At 50.1% G+C, this 19,130-nt stretch overlaps 10 protein-coding genes across 10 annotated transcripts; 4 read left to right on the top strand and 6 right to left on the bottom strand.

The window, feature by feature from the left end:
• Nucleotides 1-218: 218 nt before the first annotated feature.
• M437DRAFT_69943 (WD40 domain-containing protein) lies at nt 219-1,543 on the top strand (the record flags this gene model as incomplete). Its single annotated transcript, XM_041025379.1, has 2 exons — nt 219-568; nt 622-1,543. The coding sequence occupies 2 exons, from the start codon at nt 219-221 to the stop codon at nt 1,541-1,543; spliced, it is 1,272 nt and encodes a 423-aa protein (XP_040875440.1).
• Nucleotides 1,544-2,224: 681 nt separating this feature from the next.
• On the bottom strand, nt 2,225-4,672 carry M437DRAFT_59379 (elongation factor G, mitochondrial; the record flags this gene model as incomplete). Its single annotated transcript, XM_041023567.1, has 2 exons — nt 2,225-4,424; nt 4,473-4,672. The coding sequence occupies 2 exons, from the start codon at nt 4,670-4,672 to the stop codon at nt 2,225-2,227; spliced, it is 2,400 nt and encodes a 799-aa protein (XP_040875439.1).
• A 280-nt stretch (nt 4,673-4,952) lies between these two features.
• M437DRAFT_88564 (uncharacterized protein) lies at nt 4,953-5,584 on the bottom strand (the record flags this gene model as incomplete). The annotated part of the gene is made up of 2 exons (XM_041028859.1): nt 4,953-5,191; nt 5,248-5,584. The coding sequence occupies 2 exons, from the start codon at nt 5,582-5,584 to the stop codon at nt 4,953-4,955; spliced, it is 576 nt and encodes a 191-aa protein (XP_040875438.1).
• Nucleotides 5,585-7,576: 1,992 nt separating this feature from the next.
• Nucleotides 7,577-8,331, bottom strand: M437DRAFT_69940 (uncharacterized protein; the record flags this gene model as incomplete). The annotated part of the gene is made up of 2 exons (XM_041025378.1): nt 7,577-7,908; nt 7,971-8,331. 2 exons carry the CDS (start codon nt 8,329-8,331, stop codon nt 7,577-7,579), a joined length of 693 nt encoding a protein of 230 aa, XP_040875437.1.
• A 1,880-nt stretch (nt 8,332-10,211) lies between these two features.
• M437DRAFT_88562 (NAD(P)-binding protein) lies at nt 10,212-11,214 on the bottom strand (the record flags this gene model as incomplete). Its single annotated transcript, XM_041028858.1, has 3 exons — nt 10,212-10,490; nt 10,542-11,004; nt 11,063-11,214. The coding sequence occupies 3 exons, from the start codon at nt 11,212-11,214 to the stop codon at nt 10,212-10,214; spliced, it is 894 nt and encodes a 297-aa protein (XP_040875436.1).
• Nucleotides 11,215-11,828: 614 nt separating this feature from the next.
• M437DRAFT_59233 (uncharacterized protein) lies at nt 11,829-12,704 on the top strand (the record flags this gene model as incomplete). Its single annotated transcript, XM_041023543.1, has 1 exon — nt 11,829-12,704. One exon carries the CDS (start codon nt 11,829-11,831, stop codon nt 12,702-12,704), a length of 876 nt encoding a protein of 291 aa, XP_040875435.1.
• A 448-nt stretch (nt 12,705-13,152) lies between these two features.
• On the bottom strand, nt 13,153-13,953 carry M437DRAFT_69937 (uncharacterized protein; the record flags this gene model as incomplete). Its single annotated transcript, XM_041025377.1, has 1 exon — nt 13,153-13,953. One exon carries the CDS (start codon nt 13,951-13,953, stop codon nt 13,153-13,155), a length of 801 nt encoding a protein of 266 aa, XP_040875434.1.
• A 340-nt stretch (nt 13,954-14,293) lies between these two features.
• On the bottom strand, nt 14,294-15,156 carry M437DRAFT_88559 (maf-like protein; the record flags this gene model as incomplete). Its single annotated transcript, XM_041028857.1, has 2 exons — nt 14,294-14,508; nt 14,568-15,156. The coding sequence occupies 2 exons, from the start codon at nt 15,154-15,156 to the stop codon at nt 14,294-14,296; spliced, it is 804 nt and encodes a 267-aa protein (XP_040875433.1).
• A 251-nt stretch (nt 15,157-15,407) lies between these two features.
• On the top strand, nt 15,408-17,254 carry M437DRAFT_69935 (uncharacterized protein; the record flags this gene model as incomplete). Its single annotated transcript, XM_041025376.1, has 2 exons — nt 15,408-15,450; nt 15,501-17,254. The coding sequence occupies 2 exons, from the start codon at nt 15,408-15,410 to the stop codon at nt 17,252-17,254; spliced, it is 1,797 nt and encodes a 598-aa protein (XP_040875432.1).
• Nucleotides 17,255-17,901: 647 nt separating this feature from the next.
• On the top strand, nt 17,902-18,665 carry M437DRAFT_78971 (putative 26S proteasome non-ATPase regulatory subunit 9; the record flags this gene model as incomplete). Its single annotated transcript, XM_041027084.1, has 2 exons — nt 17,902-18,066; nt 18,123-18,665. 2 exons carry the CDS (start codon nt 17,902-17,904, stop codon nt 18,663-18,665), a joined length of 708 nt encoding a protein of 235 aa, XP_040875431.1.
• Between the last annotated feature and the right edge of the window lie 465 nt (nt 18,666-19,130).

Raw genomic sequence — 19,130 nt, 5'->3', positions numbered from 1 at the left:
CAAGAGTGGATCTCGACAAGGAAGGGTCTGCCTTTCCAGAGGTGCCCCGATGTCGAGCTGAGGGGAAGGAACGACCGAGACGATGTCATAGCCTGGGGTAAGTCCATCCTAAATCCGACACTAACCAGAAGGAGATGAGAAAAAATAGCAGTTTCCCAAAAAGCGCGTTCGCGACAACGAATTGACCTTGCCAGCATTGGCAAGAACGACCGATCGCCATGTTCGACACAATATGCACGCTCCCGCTGTCGTCGGAGCTGTTCTCCCAGGCACTTCACCCTACCGCACCTTTGGTGGCTGTGGGACTTAGCTCCGGACATGTTGCAACACTGAGACTGCCGGCAGTCGAGGGCGACGATGAGGATGAGGCTCAAGCTGAGGCTGCAGCAACTGGACGCGGCCAGATTGAGGCTGCATGGCGTACACGCAGACACAAGGGCAGCTGCAGAAGTCTCGGCTACAGTTTGGACGGATCCACTCTCTTCAGCGCTGGTACCGATGGCATCGTCAAGGGCGCCGACAGTGTGACTGGTAAGGTTGTTACCAAGATCGCTGTCCCTCTTGATCCGTGAGTACTCAATGCATCACAATCAAGCCTTCGTCGACTGACAAGATCCTCAGCGCGACCGACGACGTCGACGAGCCTTCAATCCTGCACGTTCTCAGTCCCCAGACCTTCCTCCTCGCAACTGACAGCTCTGCTCTCCACCTCTACGATACTCGCGAAGCCAACTTCTCTACCTTCTCCTCCACTCGTCCTTCGCAAACACATCATCCCCACGAAGACTACATCTCCTCCTTGACACCCCTTCCCGCGTCCGAGACCAGCACCTCTGGCTACAGTAAACAATGGGTCACAACTGGTGGCACTACCCTCAGTGTGACTGACTTGCGTCGCGGCGTTCTGGTCCGCAGTGAAGACCAAGAAGAGATCCTACTTTCATCCTGCTTCGTTTCTGGCCTGCCCGCCCGTAAGAGCAGTTCATCAAAGGGAGAAAAACTTGTTGTTGGTGGTGGAGATGGTGTGATTACTCTCTGGGAGCGTGGAGTCTGGGACGATCAAGACGAGCGCATCACCGTTGACCGTAGTCCTGGCGGTGGTGAGAGCTTGGATGTTATACGCCTACTGCCTCAAGATGTCGGTCCTGGCGGCAAGGTCCTCGCAGTTGGTATGGGCGATGGAAAGGTCCGCTTCGTCAAGCTCGGCCCCAACAAGGTCATCTCAGAGATCACACACGACGAGGTGGAAGGTGTCGTGAGCTTGGACTTCGACGTTGCAGGCAGACTGATCACAGCTGGTGGCAGTACCATCAAGGTCTGGCATGAGATGGTTGAAGAGGACCAGCATGCCTACGTGGACGGAGATCTCAAGAGAGAGGTCGAGGACAGCGATGCAGGCAGTGATGATGACAGTGACATGGATAGCGATGACAGCAGTGATGAGGAGACTGGTCGTAAACGCAGAAAGAAGAGAAAGCGTGCAAAGGGCAAGGACAAGTCTGGAGGCGCAAATAGAATGGGCTCCTTCGCTGGTCTGGACTAGGGAAACAGTTCGATAAAAGAGGCGATCGGACGATGACAAAACAGAGCATTGCCTTACTCTTTTACAAGATACCCAAAAGCGTTTAGATGAGAAACAGAACAAAGTCTCAAAAATGACCCCCAAGTCCGTGAGCCGCGCGTAACACCCTGGCCTTGTATGCTCACAATCATAATAAATGCAATGAGGGCGTCAATCAAGTACATTCTTTGCTCAGCATTTTGAGTGTCTCTGCTTTGACGTTGCGTTGTTCGAACATCTGCTTTTTATCGCTGATGGCGACTTGGTTCCCTGTTAACGACTTCAAGCAACAGCTTCGATGAATTCGTCCTTCACCCCAAGACCTAGGACCCGTGACGCTTCCACTCATGATGCCCTCTGCTCAAATTCCACTTGGAGAACCACTAATGTTCAAAGACCCTTGGGACGCATTGGTACGAGGTATATTATACAAAAGCCGAGAGTGTTTCTATTCCTCTGTCTATCGAGACACAACTCCCACGTATAAGTACCAAATATATATACAAACCAAACATGCCCCTTTTCCACTCCTACGCCAACCCAAATGCCACGATCTGAAGAACGGGGATACACAAAAATTTAAAGACTTTTTGTTTGGCCCAGCCATCAAACAACACTTATCGTACAAAGATTTCGCCTTTTCCCGTCTCATTATTTTGCTCTCTATTTCTTGTTTCTCTCAGCCTGAGCCTTTTCATGCTTGGCAATAAGCTCCTTCTGCAACTGCATGGGCGCAGGCGAGTAATGGCTAAACTCCATCGAGAATTCACCCTTACCCTGTGTAGCAGCTCTCAACTGAGTCGAGAAGCCAAACATGGAGTTCAGACTGCAATCAGCATAGAGGGTAAAGTCTTCAGGGCCGATTTCGGTATCAGAGATGACTGCATTGCGCTTGTTGAGCAGACCAACAATGTTACCTTGGAACTCGTTGGGTGCGGTGATGGTAGTCTTCATGAGAGGCTCAAGGACTTGGGGTTGGGCGGCAAGGAAGGCTTTGCGGAAGGCTTGTTGGGTAGCGTTGCGGAAAGACATTTCGGAGGAATCGGTCATGTGGGTTGCACCATCGTTGATGACCATGCTAGCACCCAATACGCGGTGGCCGAGCAGAGGACCCTTCTCGCAAGAGGCGTAGAATCCCTTTTCGCAAGCAAGCAAGTACTTTTCACTGATGGTTCCACCAGTGATTTGCTGCTCGAAGTGGTTGTCGGAAATTTGGCCAGTGGGTTCCATCCATCCAACGACACGAGCGTAATCACCAGCACCACCAGTCTGCTTCTTGAGAATATGGTCGAAGGGAACCTTTGACTGGATAGTCTCACGGTAGGCAACTTGAGGTTGACCAACGATGCAGTCGACGTTGTACTCACGGCGCATGCGCTCGACGTAAATGTCGAGATGCAATTCACCCATACCGGAGATGATGGTCTCCTGTGACTCGGTATCAACGTGGACACGGAAAGTAGGGTCCTCACGCTGGAAACGCGACATGGCCTTGCTGAAGTTGGGAGTATCCTTGGTCTGCTTGGGCTTGATAGAGAGCGAAATGACGGCATCGGGAACGAACATAGAAGTCATGGTGTAGCCGAGAGTGCCGTCAGTGAAGGTATCACCAGAAGCGCAGTCGACACCGAACACAGCACAGATTTCACCAGCGTGAATCTCGTTGACTTCCTCCATCTCGTTGGAGTGCATACGCACAATTCTGGGAATCTTGACCTTCTTGTCAGTACGGGCGTTGTAGACGACCTGGCCCTTTCTGATAGTTCCTTGGTAGACACGGATGTAGGTAAGTTGGCCGAAGTTGCTCTCTTCAAGCTTGAAGGCGAGACCGACGAAGGGCAGCTCTTGATAAGAGACCATCTTAACGGGAGCTTCCTTGCGCTTCTTGTCGAGGGCAATGTTCTCGACCTCAGAGGGGTTAGGAAGGTAGTCGCAGACAGCATCAAGCATGGGCTGAACAGACTTGTCGGCAAGAGCGGAGCCCATCATGACGGGAGAGAACTTGAGAGAGATGGTGGCACGTCTGATGGCAGCCTTGATCTGAGCAACAGAGGGCTCCTGCTCGTCAAGGAACATTTCAGCAATCTCATCGTCGACATCGGCAAGAGTCTCGATGAGCATTGCGCGTCTCTCCTCGGCGACCTGCTTCACCTCGGTGGGGATCTCATCCGACTCGACGATGACCTCTCCCTTGTCGCCCTGGTTGTAGATGGCCTTCATGCGAATAATATCGACAACACCCTTGAAGTCGTCCTCAGCACCAATGGGGACCTGGATCATGGCGGCGGGAATACGAAGCTTCTTGTTGATCATGTCGCAGACGCGGAAGGGGTTGGCGCCCATGCGGTCCATCTTGTTGATGAAAGAGATACGAGGGACGTTGTAGCGACGCATTTGACGATCGACAGTCTGAGTCTGGGATTGGACACCACTGACGGCACACAGAATCATGACAGCACCGTCAAGAACGCGCAGGGCACGCTCGACCTCAATGGTGAAATCAATATGGCCAGGGGTATCAATCAAGTTGATGTGGTATTTCTCCTCGGTGCCGTTCTCGCGATCGACCTTCATCCAGTCACAGAAGGTGGCAGCCGACTGGATGGTGATACCCTTTTCACGCTCCAGGTCCATACTGTCCATCTTTGCACCAACAGAGTCCTTACCACGGACTTCGTGGATGGACTTAATACGACCAGTGTAGTACAGGACACGCTCGGTGGCGGTCGTCTTTCCACTGTCAATGTGGGCAGCGATACCAATGTTTCTCAGCTTGTCCAGACGGGCGGCCTCCTTGGGGTTCAGGTTGTTGACAATGTCGGTCTGCGAGAGCGAGCTGGGGTCCTGCATGGCATGTTCGAGGCTCCATTGGTGTTAGCACTGGTTCGCAGGACACTTGTATGATACATACACAGCAGCGGCAGTACCGCTCTGCAGTCTCCTGGGCTGCCATGCAGGTGTTCTCTCGGTGTTGGCAGCAGTCTGGGAGCGCAACAGAGCGGGTGAGGCCCAGCGCGAAACAGAAAAGTTTCTGCGGCAAGCGTTGCGTGAAGCAACCTCGAGCGATCGCAATGCGCTGCTCTGCGCTCTGGCAACACCGTATACCCTCATCGTGTCAAGAGTGGCCTACCAAACGAATGTCTGCTTGGCGTGGCGGCTCAATCAACTGCACTTTTTCTGGTCATCATGGTCCGCGGCATCTCCCGTCCTCCGCGCCCTTTCCCGCATCCACCTCTTTTCCCCGCAACTTCCTTTCTCGTTCAAGCATTCCTCTTGCTGTCATGCAACATCTTCATTTTGGTCCACTTTAACCATGTCTGACCACGATTGTATTCTGGATAACCTGGTATGTTTCTAACGGAGAAGCGAATAGTGTGCGCACCACCATTGCTTAAGCCATGTCCTGATCCTCGTCGTTCTTCTTGCCTCCAACGATAGCAAGTTCGAATGTGATTGGTCTCTCACCGTTCTCATCAACGATCTCAGTAGGTTGCGCCTCGACATCCTTCATTTCTCCATCCTCCGTGTTTTCGTTCTCCGTATCTTCGAATCGAGTGTCGCCGTGCTTCTTGTGGTACGTTGCGATCTGGTGGTGAAGCTCTTTCTTTCCATCCTTTATAGCGCGCATCTCTGTATACCAGAACTGTAAGCATCGTCCAAGAATCAGAGCTGACAAAAAAACATACCGGGTGTGTCATCTCCGAATTTGATCAGTCCTTTACCCTTCAAATTTCCTCTGGTTCCACCAATGTACTTGTTGTATTTCTTGAATGCTTCGATGAGCATATCGGCGGGAATTGGATTCTTGCAGAGACACTCGATGATAAAGAGCTCGAGGCGTTGCAGTTTCTTGACTCTGGGAGCCTTGTCGGCGAAGATGCTCCAGGTGCGGTTGGCGTGGTTGATGAATGAAGAGTAGAAGAGTGCATATTCGTGAATGTCGGGCTCGCTCAAGAACCACTCGGTGACTTTCTGGTTGTCATCACACCACAACCAGTTGTACTGTAGCGTAGTAGAAGACATGCTGCTGCTGCTGCTGCTGCTGCTGCTGCTGCTGCTGCTGCTGCTGCTGCTGCTGCTGCTGCTGCTGTTGTTGTGGTTTGAATGGAAGAAGGTCAAGTGGGTGGCAGTCGAGCGGAAACAAACTATCCAAGGACGGAGCCAAAGAGTGAAACTTAGCTATTGAGAGTGAAAACAAATCCCTGCGTCTGTCAACCGTGATCTTTTTTTTCGAGAGTGTTGTATGAGTCCTTCACAACTCGAGATTCCGACAAGGCTCTCACTAATGCTTGTTAGGATGTTTGTTCCAAGAAGAATCTCACATTGAAGGCATTGATATCGTATAGCTCATGGTATACGCCAACAAGGCTTCCAAAAAGAAGTTTACTTCGCCGCTCCAGCATAATCCATTCCGGAGTACAGCAGATGAAGCCACAATCGATGTGCAGAAGATGTAAACAAGTATCATAAGCCCCTGAATCGAACCCAGAACCTCCGGCCAAAAACGGAAAATGCAATCAACCAGTTGGCGTGCGCTTGACCACTACACTAAAGTGTAGCTATCGAAAACGGCGACAATGGTTGGTTTGCTGAGGGGGCGGCTACTTTCCTACAATATACACTGCGTATAGCCAATGTCATATGTGGAACCCTTGATGGAAATGCTTCAGGTTGCCAGTGCAGCCCGCTCCTTGCCTAACGCTCTTCGACAACCTACAATGATATCTGCTTGGACTTCTTCTACAAAAAGTTGTGGTTTCTAAACATATCCACAGGGACTTGTTCCCCTCATAGCAATAGCGAGCACCTATGTAGGCTATGAAGATGCACAATCTCTTCCAGACCAGAGGCTGACTCAAGAAGAGCCTCAATAATAACATCTCATCATGGGTTATACTCCACATCTACAAAACATCGTGCATTTGTGTAGATATACAGGTAACAGGTACTCACGGACTAAGTGCAAGAATAACAGGAGACTAGAAGCTCTCAGAAAGCTCTGTGATGCCCCCAGATATGGTCAGGAGATCGATCATACCAAAGAACTTCTGAAACACGAAGAGCAGCATACTGCTAGACAGTGCCCATGTGGCGCATGTGGACTCCTCTTCGGCTCTCTTTGGGGTCGGTTGGAAGCGTTATGCAAGGTTGAGAACGCAGCAGCCATCCACGCTTCCACTCCAACCGCTAAGTGCCACTGCCTAAAGCCGAGATATGGTTCAACATCACACATGACTGCTTCTGGACAGGGAGGTAGCTTACAGCAGCCACGTCAGCTGCGGCTTGCGTAACGCCAGCAGCAACCTCATACATCCGGACAATGCTGCAGACAGAGTGTGTCATGATGTGTTTCAATGGAAGGGAAGAATGAAGACGGGTACCTATGGCATGACCCAGGTCTGTTCTTACTTCACTTGCAGAGCTTCCACTGATGATACCTCATGAGATGACATGGCTGCTTCAGGGATATATGTATGACCTTGAGACAAACGAACGGGGCGCAAAAGAATAGTCAATTAGCCCCTGAGTCGAACACAAGCCTTGAGAAAACAAAAAAGGGACCGATTGGTGGTCGGGCGCTTGACCACTACACCAAGGTGTAGCTATCGAAAGCGGCGACTTTGGTTGGCCCCTTTGAGAGAGAGAGGGGATCTGCAACTATTATAACACTCTCGATTTCGTTGCAGGGTGATGGCGAGTACAACGAAGGTTTGAGTGTAATCGTGATCAGAGCAGAAAGGTTATCAAGGAGACAAAGGTATTGGGAAAGCAAAGCAATTGGTATAGTGCTGAAAAGCAGAAATCAGGGGTATAGTGCTACCGCAAAAGAGAAAAAGAGAGCGACTACCATCTCAACCAGCCATGGTAGAGAAGCAAAGCAGAAGAAGCGAGCCCTCGTGGCGACTTGCAGTGCCTGGCGCACTCTGTTTCCTCATCATCGTCATAATACAGCTCCATGTTCTTGTTCTTGTCCCTGTCGTCGATGACCAACCAACTTCAGTAAGTGTTCAGGATTTACTTCTTGGTGAGGAAGAAGTCCTTCCACTCCTCGTCATCGTCATCATCCTTCTTGCTTCCAACGTAGGGGAGGTCACCGAACTTGACAGGCTCCTTGCCCTTTCCCTTGTCCTTGACAGCGGCAGGGGCGTTGTCGGCAGCAGAGAGCTCAGTACCCATGTCGTTGAGCGACAGCATGGTCTGCTCTTCATCCTCCATGCCGACGTCCTCCATGTCTTCATCTTCGTCGTCTTCAGCAGCTTCGTTGGCGTCGGCGCGAGAGCACAAGTGTCTGGTTGCGGCAATGAGAGTGTACAGGTCATCGACTCCCTTCTCGATTTCAGCATCCTCTGTGAGGCAACAGGGTCAGTATAGGCACAGAATAGGGGTTCAGGGTCAACCGTTAACTTACTGGGGTGCTCCTCGTCCCACTTGATGAGACCGGTCGACTTCAAGTCACCCTTCAATCCTCCGATGAGCTTGTTGTAGTTCTTGAGCACTTCGATGAGATCTTCAGCAGGAATGGGGTCCATCAACAGGCAGTCAACGATGCTGGCCTCCATGGGGTTGAGCTGCTTGGCCTTGGGGTCGGTTGACTTCTGCCAGGCTTTGGCGGCAGTGTTGACAAAGGAGGAGTAGAACAGGGAGTAACGACGACGGTTAGCCAAGCTCATGTACCACTGAGTGACTTTGGAGTGGTTGTCGCACTTGAGCCACTTCAGGGGAAGGTCGGCATGCATAGTAGGGCGACGAGGAGGGCGAGCACCAGACATCTTGATGATAGCGACCTGGTTGTTGTTGTTGTTGTTGGTGGTGGTGTTAGTGGTGGCGGCCTGGATCAGAAGATCTCTGACCACTGCTTGCGCGGGCGGAGTTGTTGTTGTTGCAGAAGGGAGAAGGATCTGTCGCAGGAAGGTTAAATCAAGCGTGGTGGTGTGAATCGGCGAGTGAGAGACAAGAAGGCGGAAAATTGATCGAGTCGTCTATGCTGAAATGTCACTTCCGTCGATAGGGAGATTGACCAGATAGATTTTCCGTTGGCGATCTCGCTCATTGACTGACTGTAGAAACCAGTTCTCGCAGAAACCTCGAGCTGTTGATTGAGAGTTGCAAAGCTGTACTCTCGATATGGAAATTACTTGAAGCAATAGCAATACTTTCTGCATTGTGAGGGCATCTGATTGTGTCAGCCAACATGTATGGAAGACCAATGACACCTACGGATACCATATCATGGTTCAGTGTATGCAACCCTAGTTAGCAATTGATGTGTAAACGAACCCACTGATAGTTTTTGAGATACCACGTGCAGCATACTCGAAGATACAGATATTCTACAATACTCCTAGTGTATTTTACGTCAGATCCATGGCATTAGCATACCATCGGTGAAGTCTTCTTCTTGTTAGCCCTGCACTGCAGTGGACAAAAATTGAAACATGAGAGTCAAGAGGATCGAACTCGAGACCTTGTGAGGAAGAAAAAAGATAGGACCGCCAATTACTCGTGCACTTGACCACCACACCAAAGCGTGGCTACCGAAGCGGCGAGACATGACTAGTCCGTTGAGAAAGGGGCAATCTGGCTTGAACATAGGGCTTACTTTCCCATACAGAGTCCCAAGATCTTGGTGTGATTTTGGTCCAGCCTTCTGATGATTGCTAGACGCTGCTCAGAACATATGCTAATCATCAGCGGAAGAAAACGGGATCGAAAAGAGTAACGGTCGACAGAGCCTGGATCGAACTGAGGACCTTCAGACGACAAAAAAAATTGCTCCAATCAATCGTTCGTGCACTTGACCGCTACACCAAGGTGTAGCTATCGAAGCGGCGACCTCTGATTGGTGCGTTATGTAAGGCATATCTTGTCTCCAATATGAAGCCTACTTTGTCACCGAATAGCTTGAGGTTCAGCTGCCATACAGCCGTTGCTTCCACTGAGCTGTTTCCAGGAGAGTGTTCCCCCTGGACAAGGTGCCGTGCTCATAAGCCGTGCTAAAGATGTCCAAGTCCTGAGACTATTCATGACCGACACATAGACACAGTCCAGAAGTCTATCAATATTCAGGCTTCGATTGGCCATCTTCCTGGGAGAAAAAGGATCCGGGTGGGTCATATCGCCAACATTGAAGGTCTCTGAGAAATCTGTTGGTCGACATCGAGCCTTGGGTCCGGATACCAGGATCTGAATGATATCGAGGATAGCAGACAAAGAAACTATACAGCTATGATACCTTTGTGAAGATATTCATGTTGGCTGCTGCCGAGGAAAAGTCAAGAGATCAAGAAAGCAGGAGCTGACGTTGGAAGAGGAGGTTGAAAGGGAGAGTCCGTGCACTTTCCATATTGGGTACCATCTCTTTTGCTATACGCAGACAATGCATGAACTGTAAAAATACACAGATATCTTCAGACTTAGGACTATCTCGAATGAGAGTACAAGAATTTTCCTACTCTCTATGGGAGACTCTGGAATGGCAAACATCATTGTGTGTTTTTATAGCACCCCTGGGAGAAAGGAGCAACGAGGAGATGCGAGCCCGACATCGATACTTTTGGTACATGACCATGATCTATAGCTTACAACTTAGAGACTGCCGATTCAGATGCCCGTTGCATCTTCTAGCACTCCATGCATCGAGGCAATCCCTCTACCAAACAGTGTATCCACCATCTACAACAATCTGACTACCTGTCAAATAGCTGCTGGCATCACTAGCAATATACACAGCAGTGCCTCTGAACTCTTCCGGCTTGGCAATTCTGTACAGAGGAATGTCTTTGATCCATCCTTTGCTGAGTTTCTCCATCTCCTCGCCTTCGTTGGCAGCGGTCTGGATGTAACCTGGTGAGATTGCATTGACGCGGATGCCGTGCTCGCCCCATTCGCTGGCGAAAGACTTCATCATCTGTACCACTGCTGCTTTTGACTGATAAAGAAGGTTAGAGATGTCAGCCAAGAATGGAGATCAAGGACTCACAGTGTTATAGGCAGATTGCTTCTGAGGGCGATTGACAATAACACCCGACATACTCGAGACCATAATGATCGATCCCTTAATGCCATTCTTGATCATATGATGACCAGCCTCTCTAGCAAACAAAAACGTGCCATTAACATTGACATCCAGCATACTCTTCCAATCGTTAAAGTCATAATCTTCAGCTGCAACACCACCAGTAATTCCAGCATTCAGGCACATAACATGAATTTTGCCGAAGTCCTTTTCGATCTGAGCCCAGGTTTTCTTGACGGCAGCTTCGTCGGCGGTGTTGCATTCATAGGGGCGCAGATTTGCTTCTGGGAGGCCTTTTTCTTTTACTTCGGCATTGATTGTTTGGATTGACTTGGCTGCGCTGTCGAGGGAAAGGTCGACGACTGCGCCATGGCCGCCAGATAGGCAGAAGGCTGCTAAGATTTGTTGGCCGAGACCTTGTGACGCGCTGAAGTTGGTGTCAATCGATCGTTGTTATACCTACTACTTGGATGGAGATGATTTACCCGGTCACGACGCAGACTTTGTTTTCGAGAGTGAAGCACGGTAAAGTACTGACACGACGGTAAGTTTCTCTTTGACGAAACACATGTTGATGAAGTTGTGAAGCTCTGGCAAGTGGACGAAGGAATCGCGAGAAGCGCACGTACGGTGGCATGGTGATGGTTGATGGAGAAGTTTGGAGATTGTCCTTTGCGATGAACCTGGGTACGATGAGGTGCTACGGTGTCGTGTGATGTTTCAATGATAAGGAAGTCACGTTCGCTCCTACCTACCTATCTCTCGTTCTCGTGGTTACACAAAGCCAAAAAGCTCTTGAAAGGTCGCGCGTCACAATTCGCTCATGCTGCAATCATATTCGCAAACGAACACTTTTGCCCGAGAAGCTTGGCTTGGGAACGAAAGAAGTAAGCCCCATCGTCGGGCAAGCTCGGTCACTCATCTGATCGTAGATATAGCTGGAATTATTCTTGACCAACAATGGTCGCTGTTGTGCACGGAGTGGGAGTGCGAGGTGGAAGAGGTGTGGTCGAAGCAAACGCGGAACAATTCCATGCTCGAGGTCCCCACTGCCGCTTCCCCAGCCGCGTTGGACAACGATGACGGAACTTAGTTGACATTTCTAATCAATACAATTACCTGCAGTCTGGAAGCTCAATTGTTCTACTCACAACCACCGGTGGAGCCCTCTTGTCCTTCAAGTCATTCACACATACCGCCAAGATGAGTTCAGACAAGGAGCAGCACCAAAACAACCCCACGGCGCAAGAGATGGAGCACACCAAATACGATGCCGAGAAGGAAGTCAAACGCAACCCCCACCCCGACTTCAAGAAAGTCGAAGCCTCGCGTCCAGACTGGCCAGAAGAGAACAAATGGCACTATACCAAGATTCGCAACCCAGACTGGAAGCTCGGCGACGGCGCAAACGACGGCGGTGAATGTCTAATGAAGGAACACGTCGAAATTGATCCTTACGCCGAGGGTCGTCCCGCCGTATTCAACTACAAGCTCTTGATCTCGGCCATCATCCCAAGACCTGTGGGTTTCGTGTCGACAAGAAGCAAAGATGGAAGCAGTACCAATTTGGCGCCTTTCTCATACACACAACTGGTCAACCACGACCCGCCTGTTTTCGTCATTGGATATGCGGGTGGCATGAGTCAAGCAAAGGACTCGTTGAAGAACTTGACAGAGACTGGCGAGTGTGTTCTCAACATCATCTCTGAGCACTTCATCGAGGCCGCCAACAGCACTTCTATCAATGCTCCCTATGGTGTCTCTGAATGGGCATTGAGTGGCTTGACCCCCGCACCTTGCACTCAAGTCAAGGCCAGTCGTGTCAAAGAGGCCATCTTCGCTGCAGAGTGCAAGTTGATGAACACGCAAGAATTTGAGAGCAGAGCCACTCCTGGCAAGAAGACTGGTGTGCTTGCTATTGTCGAGGGTGTCAGATTCTGGGCTCGCGAGGACGCAATCAACGACGACCAGAACTTGATTGATCCTGCCGTACTCAAGCCCATTGCCAGACTTGGTGGTATCACTTACTCACGTATCACAGAGGGCTTTGAGGTCCCTCGTCCGGATTGGAACGAGAACAAGGATTCGGTTGACAAGCTCGCAAAGCCAAAGGTTGATGGTCAATAAACATATACATAGACAAACACACATGGGAAAGCATAATCAAATCGTTGCCGGAATCTTCCTTAAATTCTGTTGTTCTTGACGAAGCTCGGACTTTCTCCTTGAGTCCCTCTTACTACCCTATTCTATCCTTCGCGAAATGCCCCAGATTCGTAAACCTTCGACCGAAGGGTTCTTCCTGCCTCATTAAAAACCCACTGGGAAAATAGGACGAACATCCAGTGGGAAAAGAGTTACGAAGAAGACCGTGAAACACAAGCATCTTTAAAGATGACAAGTTATGACTGTTAATTCCCGTTTTCTCTGCCATCAAACTCGTGTTGTCCTTTCTACCCCTGTTTCAGGGTGTGATAGTGCACAACACTCTAGCAGGTTTTGTATTGGAGCAGAAAGCATGGTCTAAATTTCCATACGCTCAAATCGTCAGCCTCAGTCATGATCAAGATCATCTTCACCAACGTGTCTTGGTAGAACTAGAGGCGGTTGCACTCGAGGCAGTTGCACTCGAGGTAGTTGAACTCGAGTCGTCGCAATATTCTGCAGGATAAGGATAGATATCGCAAGCACTGGGTGGAGTTGAAGTTGTGCTAGAGCTGGTAGAGCTCGTAGATGTAGATGTTGTGGATGTCGTGGATGTGGTGAATCCGACAGGTTTGACGGACTTCTCAGTTCGTACTGCTGTCACAGGGATGTCAACATCAGTAGTGTATGGTGATGTGAAGTGGTAGCGTGTCATGGAAACAGTTGAGTTTGTCGACTTGATTGACTTGTGGGTAGGCTCAACGTAACCAGATGGTAGTGCTGTCAAGGGAATGTCCACAACAGTAGTGTATGGGTATGTAAGGTGAATGCGTGTCATGGAGGCGGTTGAGGTTGTGGACTTGATCTTGGTGGACTTGACTTTGGTGGACTTGACTTTGGTGGACTTGACCTTGGTACTCTCGGTAGGCTCAACGTGACCAGAGGCATCAGATATTGACTTCCCAGCTGAGAGTGGTGTCAAAGGGATTTCAACGTAAGTAGTGTATGGCGATGTGAGGTAAATGCGTGTCATGGAAGTGGTCTCGGTCAAGTTGACTTCTTCACGTCGGCTGATCGATGCCAGCTGGGGGAAGGGCGTGTGGTCAAGTGCTGGAGTAGAAACGTCAACACTGGACACAGCTGCAACAGTCTTGACGATAGTTACGAAGCTTGTGGCCTGCACAGCCATTTGGCTTGCGAAGCAGGACAAGATAACAGTGGTGAAACGCATCTTGTAATGTTGTTTTCGGAATTGAAGTTAACTTTGGAGTTGAAGTTGAAGTTGTTTGAAGTTGACCTTGACTTTTCGGGAACAGGTAAGTTGAGGATGGATGGTGAAAGTGAAAAGTTGTTCATGTGCGCGAAGTATTTATACTCGAGGCGACCGAGCGCAAGAGCCCTAAGCTTGAGAGTTCAGGCAACAGTCACACCGAGGCGGAGCATGAGAGTGTTTCTTGCAAGGAACATATCGAGGCGGAGCATGAGAGAGTTCATTCTCGCGTGGCAGGTTGTGGGGGCGGCGGATGAGCAAATATATCATCCAAAAATATCTCTTTGATACGGGGTATAAATCACTCATCCTCTTCATCTTCCTCAGCTTGCAGGTCTGGGTTCAGGACCTGACCAATAAGCTTCATGGTAGCATTAAGTGGTAGACCGACAACGTTGTCGTATGAACCGTCAATCTTCTCGACAAGGATGGCGCCCATGCCCTGGATACCATAGCCACCTGCCTTGTCGGCACCTTCGCGAGTCTTGACGTACGCGAGAATGAGTTCGTCGGATACTGTGGTCATGATCAGTAAAGTGTAGGAGAATGGCACAGTGAGACGGGGGTGAATATACCTGCAGAGTCAAACTTGACGTTGGTCTCTTCGACGTGTCTCTTCAAAGCATAGCCTGGGTCCATGGCACTTTCTAAGGGAGCCATACAGACGACAGCTGTGTAAACCTTGTGCCAGCCGCTGTTCCTCAAAGCCTTGAGGACTGAAATGTGCTCTCTCTCGCTTCTTGGCTTCTCCAGAATGTCGCCCATGGGGCTCACAACAACCGTGTCGGCAGCAATGACCAGGGCGGGTTCGCCTTTTTCAGAATCAATCTCTTGACGGTAGATCAAAGTGCATTTTTGCTCTGCTGTTTGTAGGACGTATTCGAAAGGAGCAAGCGTCTTGCTGAAGTCTTCCGGAGCTGTGCAGGGGATGATCTCCAGGTCTCGCAGGCCAATTTGGTTGAGAAGCTGCTTTCGTCGTGGCGAGGCGGATGCCAGAATGACTCTCTTGCCACGAAGAGCCCGTAGGGCGGGAAGCTCGAGGGGTAGAGGAGCGCGGGCAATTTGTTGGCGGACAGGAGCGGGTGCGCCAGCGACGAGAGGAGTGTGTTCCGAGTCGGCATCGTAGGCCGGCGGCGGCTCGAGAGGAGTCTTCTGGTCTGACATTGTGCTTGTGGATGTTGTGTTCTGTCGTTGTAAAATGCTGGTGCATCTCAACTTTCTTGTGCTCCTGTCGATGACTCGGGCCCGTTGTGCCGATCGACATCATCCCGCCCGCCATTCGTTTCACCCCGCCATCAACATGAACTACCTAGGTAACTATTTACAATTATCCCATCCATTCTTATATTTCTCCTCATTTCTAATGAACATAGCGTCGATCAAGGTATTCGAACCGGTTCTAGCACACTGAAACAATGGACAAGCTTCCAGATGAGATAGTACTCCAAGTACTTTCCTGTAAATGCACAAGCTTCGTAGCATGCAATTCAGATACTAACGTCTTCTAGTCTTGGAAGTCAAAGACCTTGTCAGATGCCAGTATCTATCTCGTCGCTTGCTAGACCTATGTCGAGATGACAATCTTTGGAAACTAGAATGCTTTGATGCGTCACGAGCAGAGTCAAGACGCAGACGCCAGAGAGTTGATCCTACAAACACCCAACTTCATACTTTAAGATCTGCTTTCAATGAATTCTCTGGACAGCCATCGCAAGCCCCCGATCAAGAAGCTACGCCTGAGCTATCGCCCGCTGCACAGACTCAACGTGCTTTCGCGAATTGGGATCCTTCTTATGGGAATGAAACTGTCAACTTCTATGATGAGTACATTCACCGCCATGCTCCCATCAATGTTGGCTGGATGTCCATGCCGGGTGACGAGCCTCTGGAAACCACTGGACTTGGTCTGATCCAAGATTCCGACGACAACCCCCAACACCTTGCGGCATCTTTGGATGATGGCAGTGTTTGCATATGGGATGTCCGACCAAGATATACAGACTCGGATCATTCACAGGGGCGCATTGTAGGCAAGAGCTCTCCGGGATTGCTTCTAGGTGGCTCTCATATGCGTCAGTCTCGTGAGGAGGTCAAAGCAATCATGACAGAAACAGGCGCGGTTGAGTCTGTGAGCATCGACAACAATAAAGGAAGAGGCTACTTCGCTCAGAATAGTACTCTCGTCGAGGTTGATCTTGCCACACTTCAAGTTATCTCAGAGGAAACGTTCCCTTTCCCTGTTGCTGCTCTGTCGCAATCTCGCGATTCAAGTCTCGTTGTAGGCACCAACTGGACCATCCACATTCACGACCCTCGCAACAAATCAAGATCAGCTGTGAATCCTTCTTTGCAGTGCGAGATCATAGGCGGACCTGCATCAAACCATGCTCTTCTTTCACAGCCTGGACCTCTTTCGATTTTAGATCGAGTACAAGACGAATCCATCTGGGTCGCTGGCAGATTTACCCACTTGCTGAATTATGACCGTCGATTCTTTCCGAAAGTACGCGGCACAGTACACTCTGGAGGACGCATATCATGTATCACAGAGACGGCACGACCGTATGTCCCACGCGCCTTGGACTTACTTCAAGATCCTACAATATCAATCTTGGATGTACATGCTGCAAAAACAGCTCCTGGTTCAACCATCTTGGCTGCGGGCGAATACAAAGGCAAAGGCAGTCTTGAATTCTACGGATTGGCACTGTCAAGCTCAGGATCAATTGTTACAGAGAGCTATCGAAATCGGCAAACAGCAGCTTCTACTCGACTACTATCGGTAACAGCACATGGAAGTTCTACAGTATTCAGTGATGGCGACGGCAACCTGAAATGGATCGAGCGAGATGGCATGACGACTATTCGAACATACAACATAAATGAGGCCAATGACACGCCTTCTTTCAACCAAGCACAGAGTGCAGCTCAAGGACCAGACGACGAGCCATCCCAAGGAGACATTGTACAAAAGATCATGCCTCTACAGATTTCGACAAGCTCGTGGTCCAGCAAGAGGCCAGATATCAACCAATCAGACCTGATACTCAAGACAGGCGACGGTCGGATAGGAGTGCTCGGATACGGCCACAAGACACTATATGCTGGAGAAGAAGAGGAAGTTATAGTGGAGACTACTGAGGAGAGGGTCAGAAGAGATGCTGAGAAGCAATACCGAGAGACGCTAGGACGAGCGTTACAGAGTCAGGCTGACGAAGTGAGGTTCATGAGAGGCCTAGGCATGGCATTTGGCATGAGTTAGGGGCTCTGGTAGATATGCAAGCTTCAATGGAGTGACTGGCCGAAGCTCTTCCAAGATTTGAGTGGTTTTACTGTGGTTACAATCCATACAACTTGATCCCTTATCAACAAGGCAAGCGTGTCACCGAGAACTGCCTCGACATCTGCCCGGTCAATCCAGCGTACGTTCCGTGGCATTGTATCAAATCTCCTTACTCTTTCTCGAAGACAATGCTCGTGCTTTCCATCCGTAGCTTCTATCGCCTGACTGACACCACAAGCGTCACTACAGAAAGCCGTATCGACATCGACCCGGCTATCGAACGTCGGTCGCACCAGCACCAGTTCTCATGGGCAGAGAAGGCGAGATGCTGGACGCAAAAGCCGGGACTGGTGAAGCGGGAGCAGAAGTCGAGCCCTGGTGAAGCAGAAGCTCGACTCGTTTGGATATGGTTGTTTAGCATACAGAATGTCTACTATATAGAATTCATGCTGCGTATAAAAGTCGAGCATGCGACAGGAAACCCTCAATGGAGTGACTGGCCCAAGCTCTTGAGCAGTTGAAGCAAGTGAGGGGCAAAGGGCAACTCTTCTCCACACTCTCACGTTTGCCCCACCATCGAACAAACAATCTTCTACCGCGATTCAATTTCATCGCAAGCAAATTCGATGGGTCTTAGGATGGATGATATACATGCGCCGACTGTGGCGTCGGGGCCCAGTAGCACACAAGCGAATGGAGCAGAAAGAGAGAAGTTGTCGCTGCCAGAGCTCATCGCAGAGAAGGATCGCGTCTGGAGCGAGCTGACTGCACTGGGCTCCGTCCTAGACAGCGTATGTCTCGCCTCGCTGGAGAAGTGGTATGCCTGAGCTAACGAGTTTGTGCGCAGCATGGAGTCAACATGAACACCCCACTGACCACATTCGACGGCTATCCTCGCCCTGACCTCGACATTGCCCAGATTCGCACGACACGCGCCCGCATCATCCCCTTGAAAAACGACTACAAAGACCTGATGGCTCGTATTGAGAAGGCCATGCATGCGCACTGGGAGAACGCCGCAGCAGCACCTCCGCCAGTGGCAGCAACACAACTTTCATCTCAAAGTGCCGAAGCAACACCAGGCTCGCGCATCGCACTAGAAGCACCTTTTGCCAAAGTAAACAGCGTAGTCGCATCATCACCAGCCGCAACAGCAGGTCTCAAGCCTGGCGACAAGATTACAAGATTTGGAAATGTGGATTGGATGAATCACGACAAGTTGAGCAAGGTAGCGCAGACAGTGCAGCAGAGTGAGGGTGTTGCCATCACCGTCAAGGTCATCAGGCCTGCAGCAGCAGGTGCTGGCGAGCAGAGATTGGAAATGCAGCTTACACCACGACACAACTGGGGAGGCAGGGGCATGTTGGGCTGTCATCTGTTGCCTCTGTGAGGATAGGCTAGGCAACAGCAGGCCGAGATTCAACAGAAAGAAAGACGCAGGTCGCTACGAAACTGCGGCAATACTACCCAACCTTCGTCTCAAGATAGCATGAGACAGCAATACCTCAGCTGAGAGATAGGCAGCAGCACGGCATCAGTCAGCGAAACAGCAGATGCCGATGAGAACAAGCTAAGCTGTATACCAAGACAGGACAAGACAAGGCAGAGCACATGACAGCATTCCATGGAGTTTGATTTCTGGGGAAATGGTATAGGGTTGGCATAATTGCAGCATTACAGCCTAATGCTTAGAAATCAAATTTGCACAGTTTTTCCCAATGAGAAGCCAGGATTGAACGATCATAACACTGACATCACGATGCAGCTTTTGTCTGCTGAGATCGAACGGTGAGGCAGCAATAGAGATCGGACCAGCAGTTTGCAGACTGAATTACTAAGACAGAAGACGTTGAGA

The sequence above is a fragment of the Aureobasidium melanogenum genome, assembly GCF_000721775.1.
Source record: "Aureobasidium melanogenum CBS 110374 unplaced genomic scaffold scaffold_32, whole genome shotgun sequence".
NCBI classification, from domain to species: Eukaryota; Fungi; Ascomycota; class Dothideomycetes; order Dothideales; family Saccotheciaceae; genus Aureobasidium; species Aureobasidium melanogenum.
The sequence above is the reverse complement of the archived record's forward strand: the minus strand, read 5'-3'. Positions and strand labels throughout refer to the sequence as shown.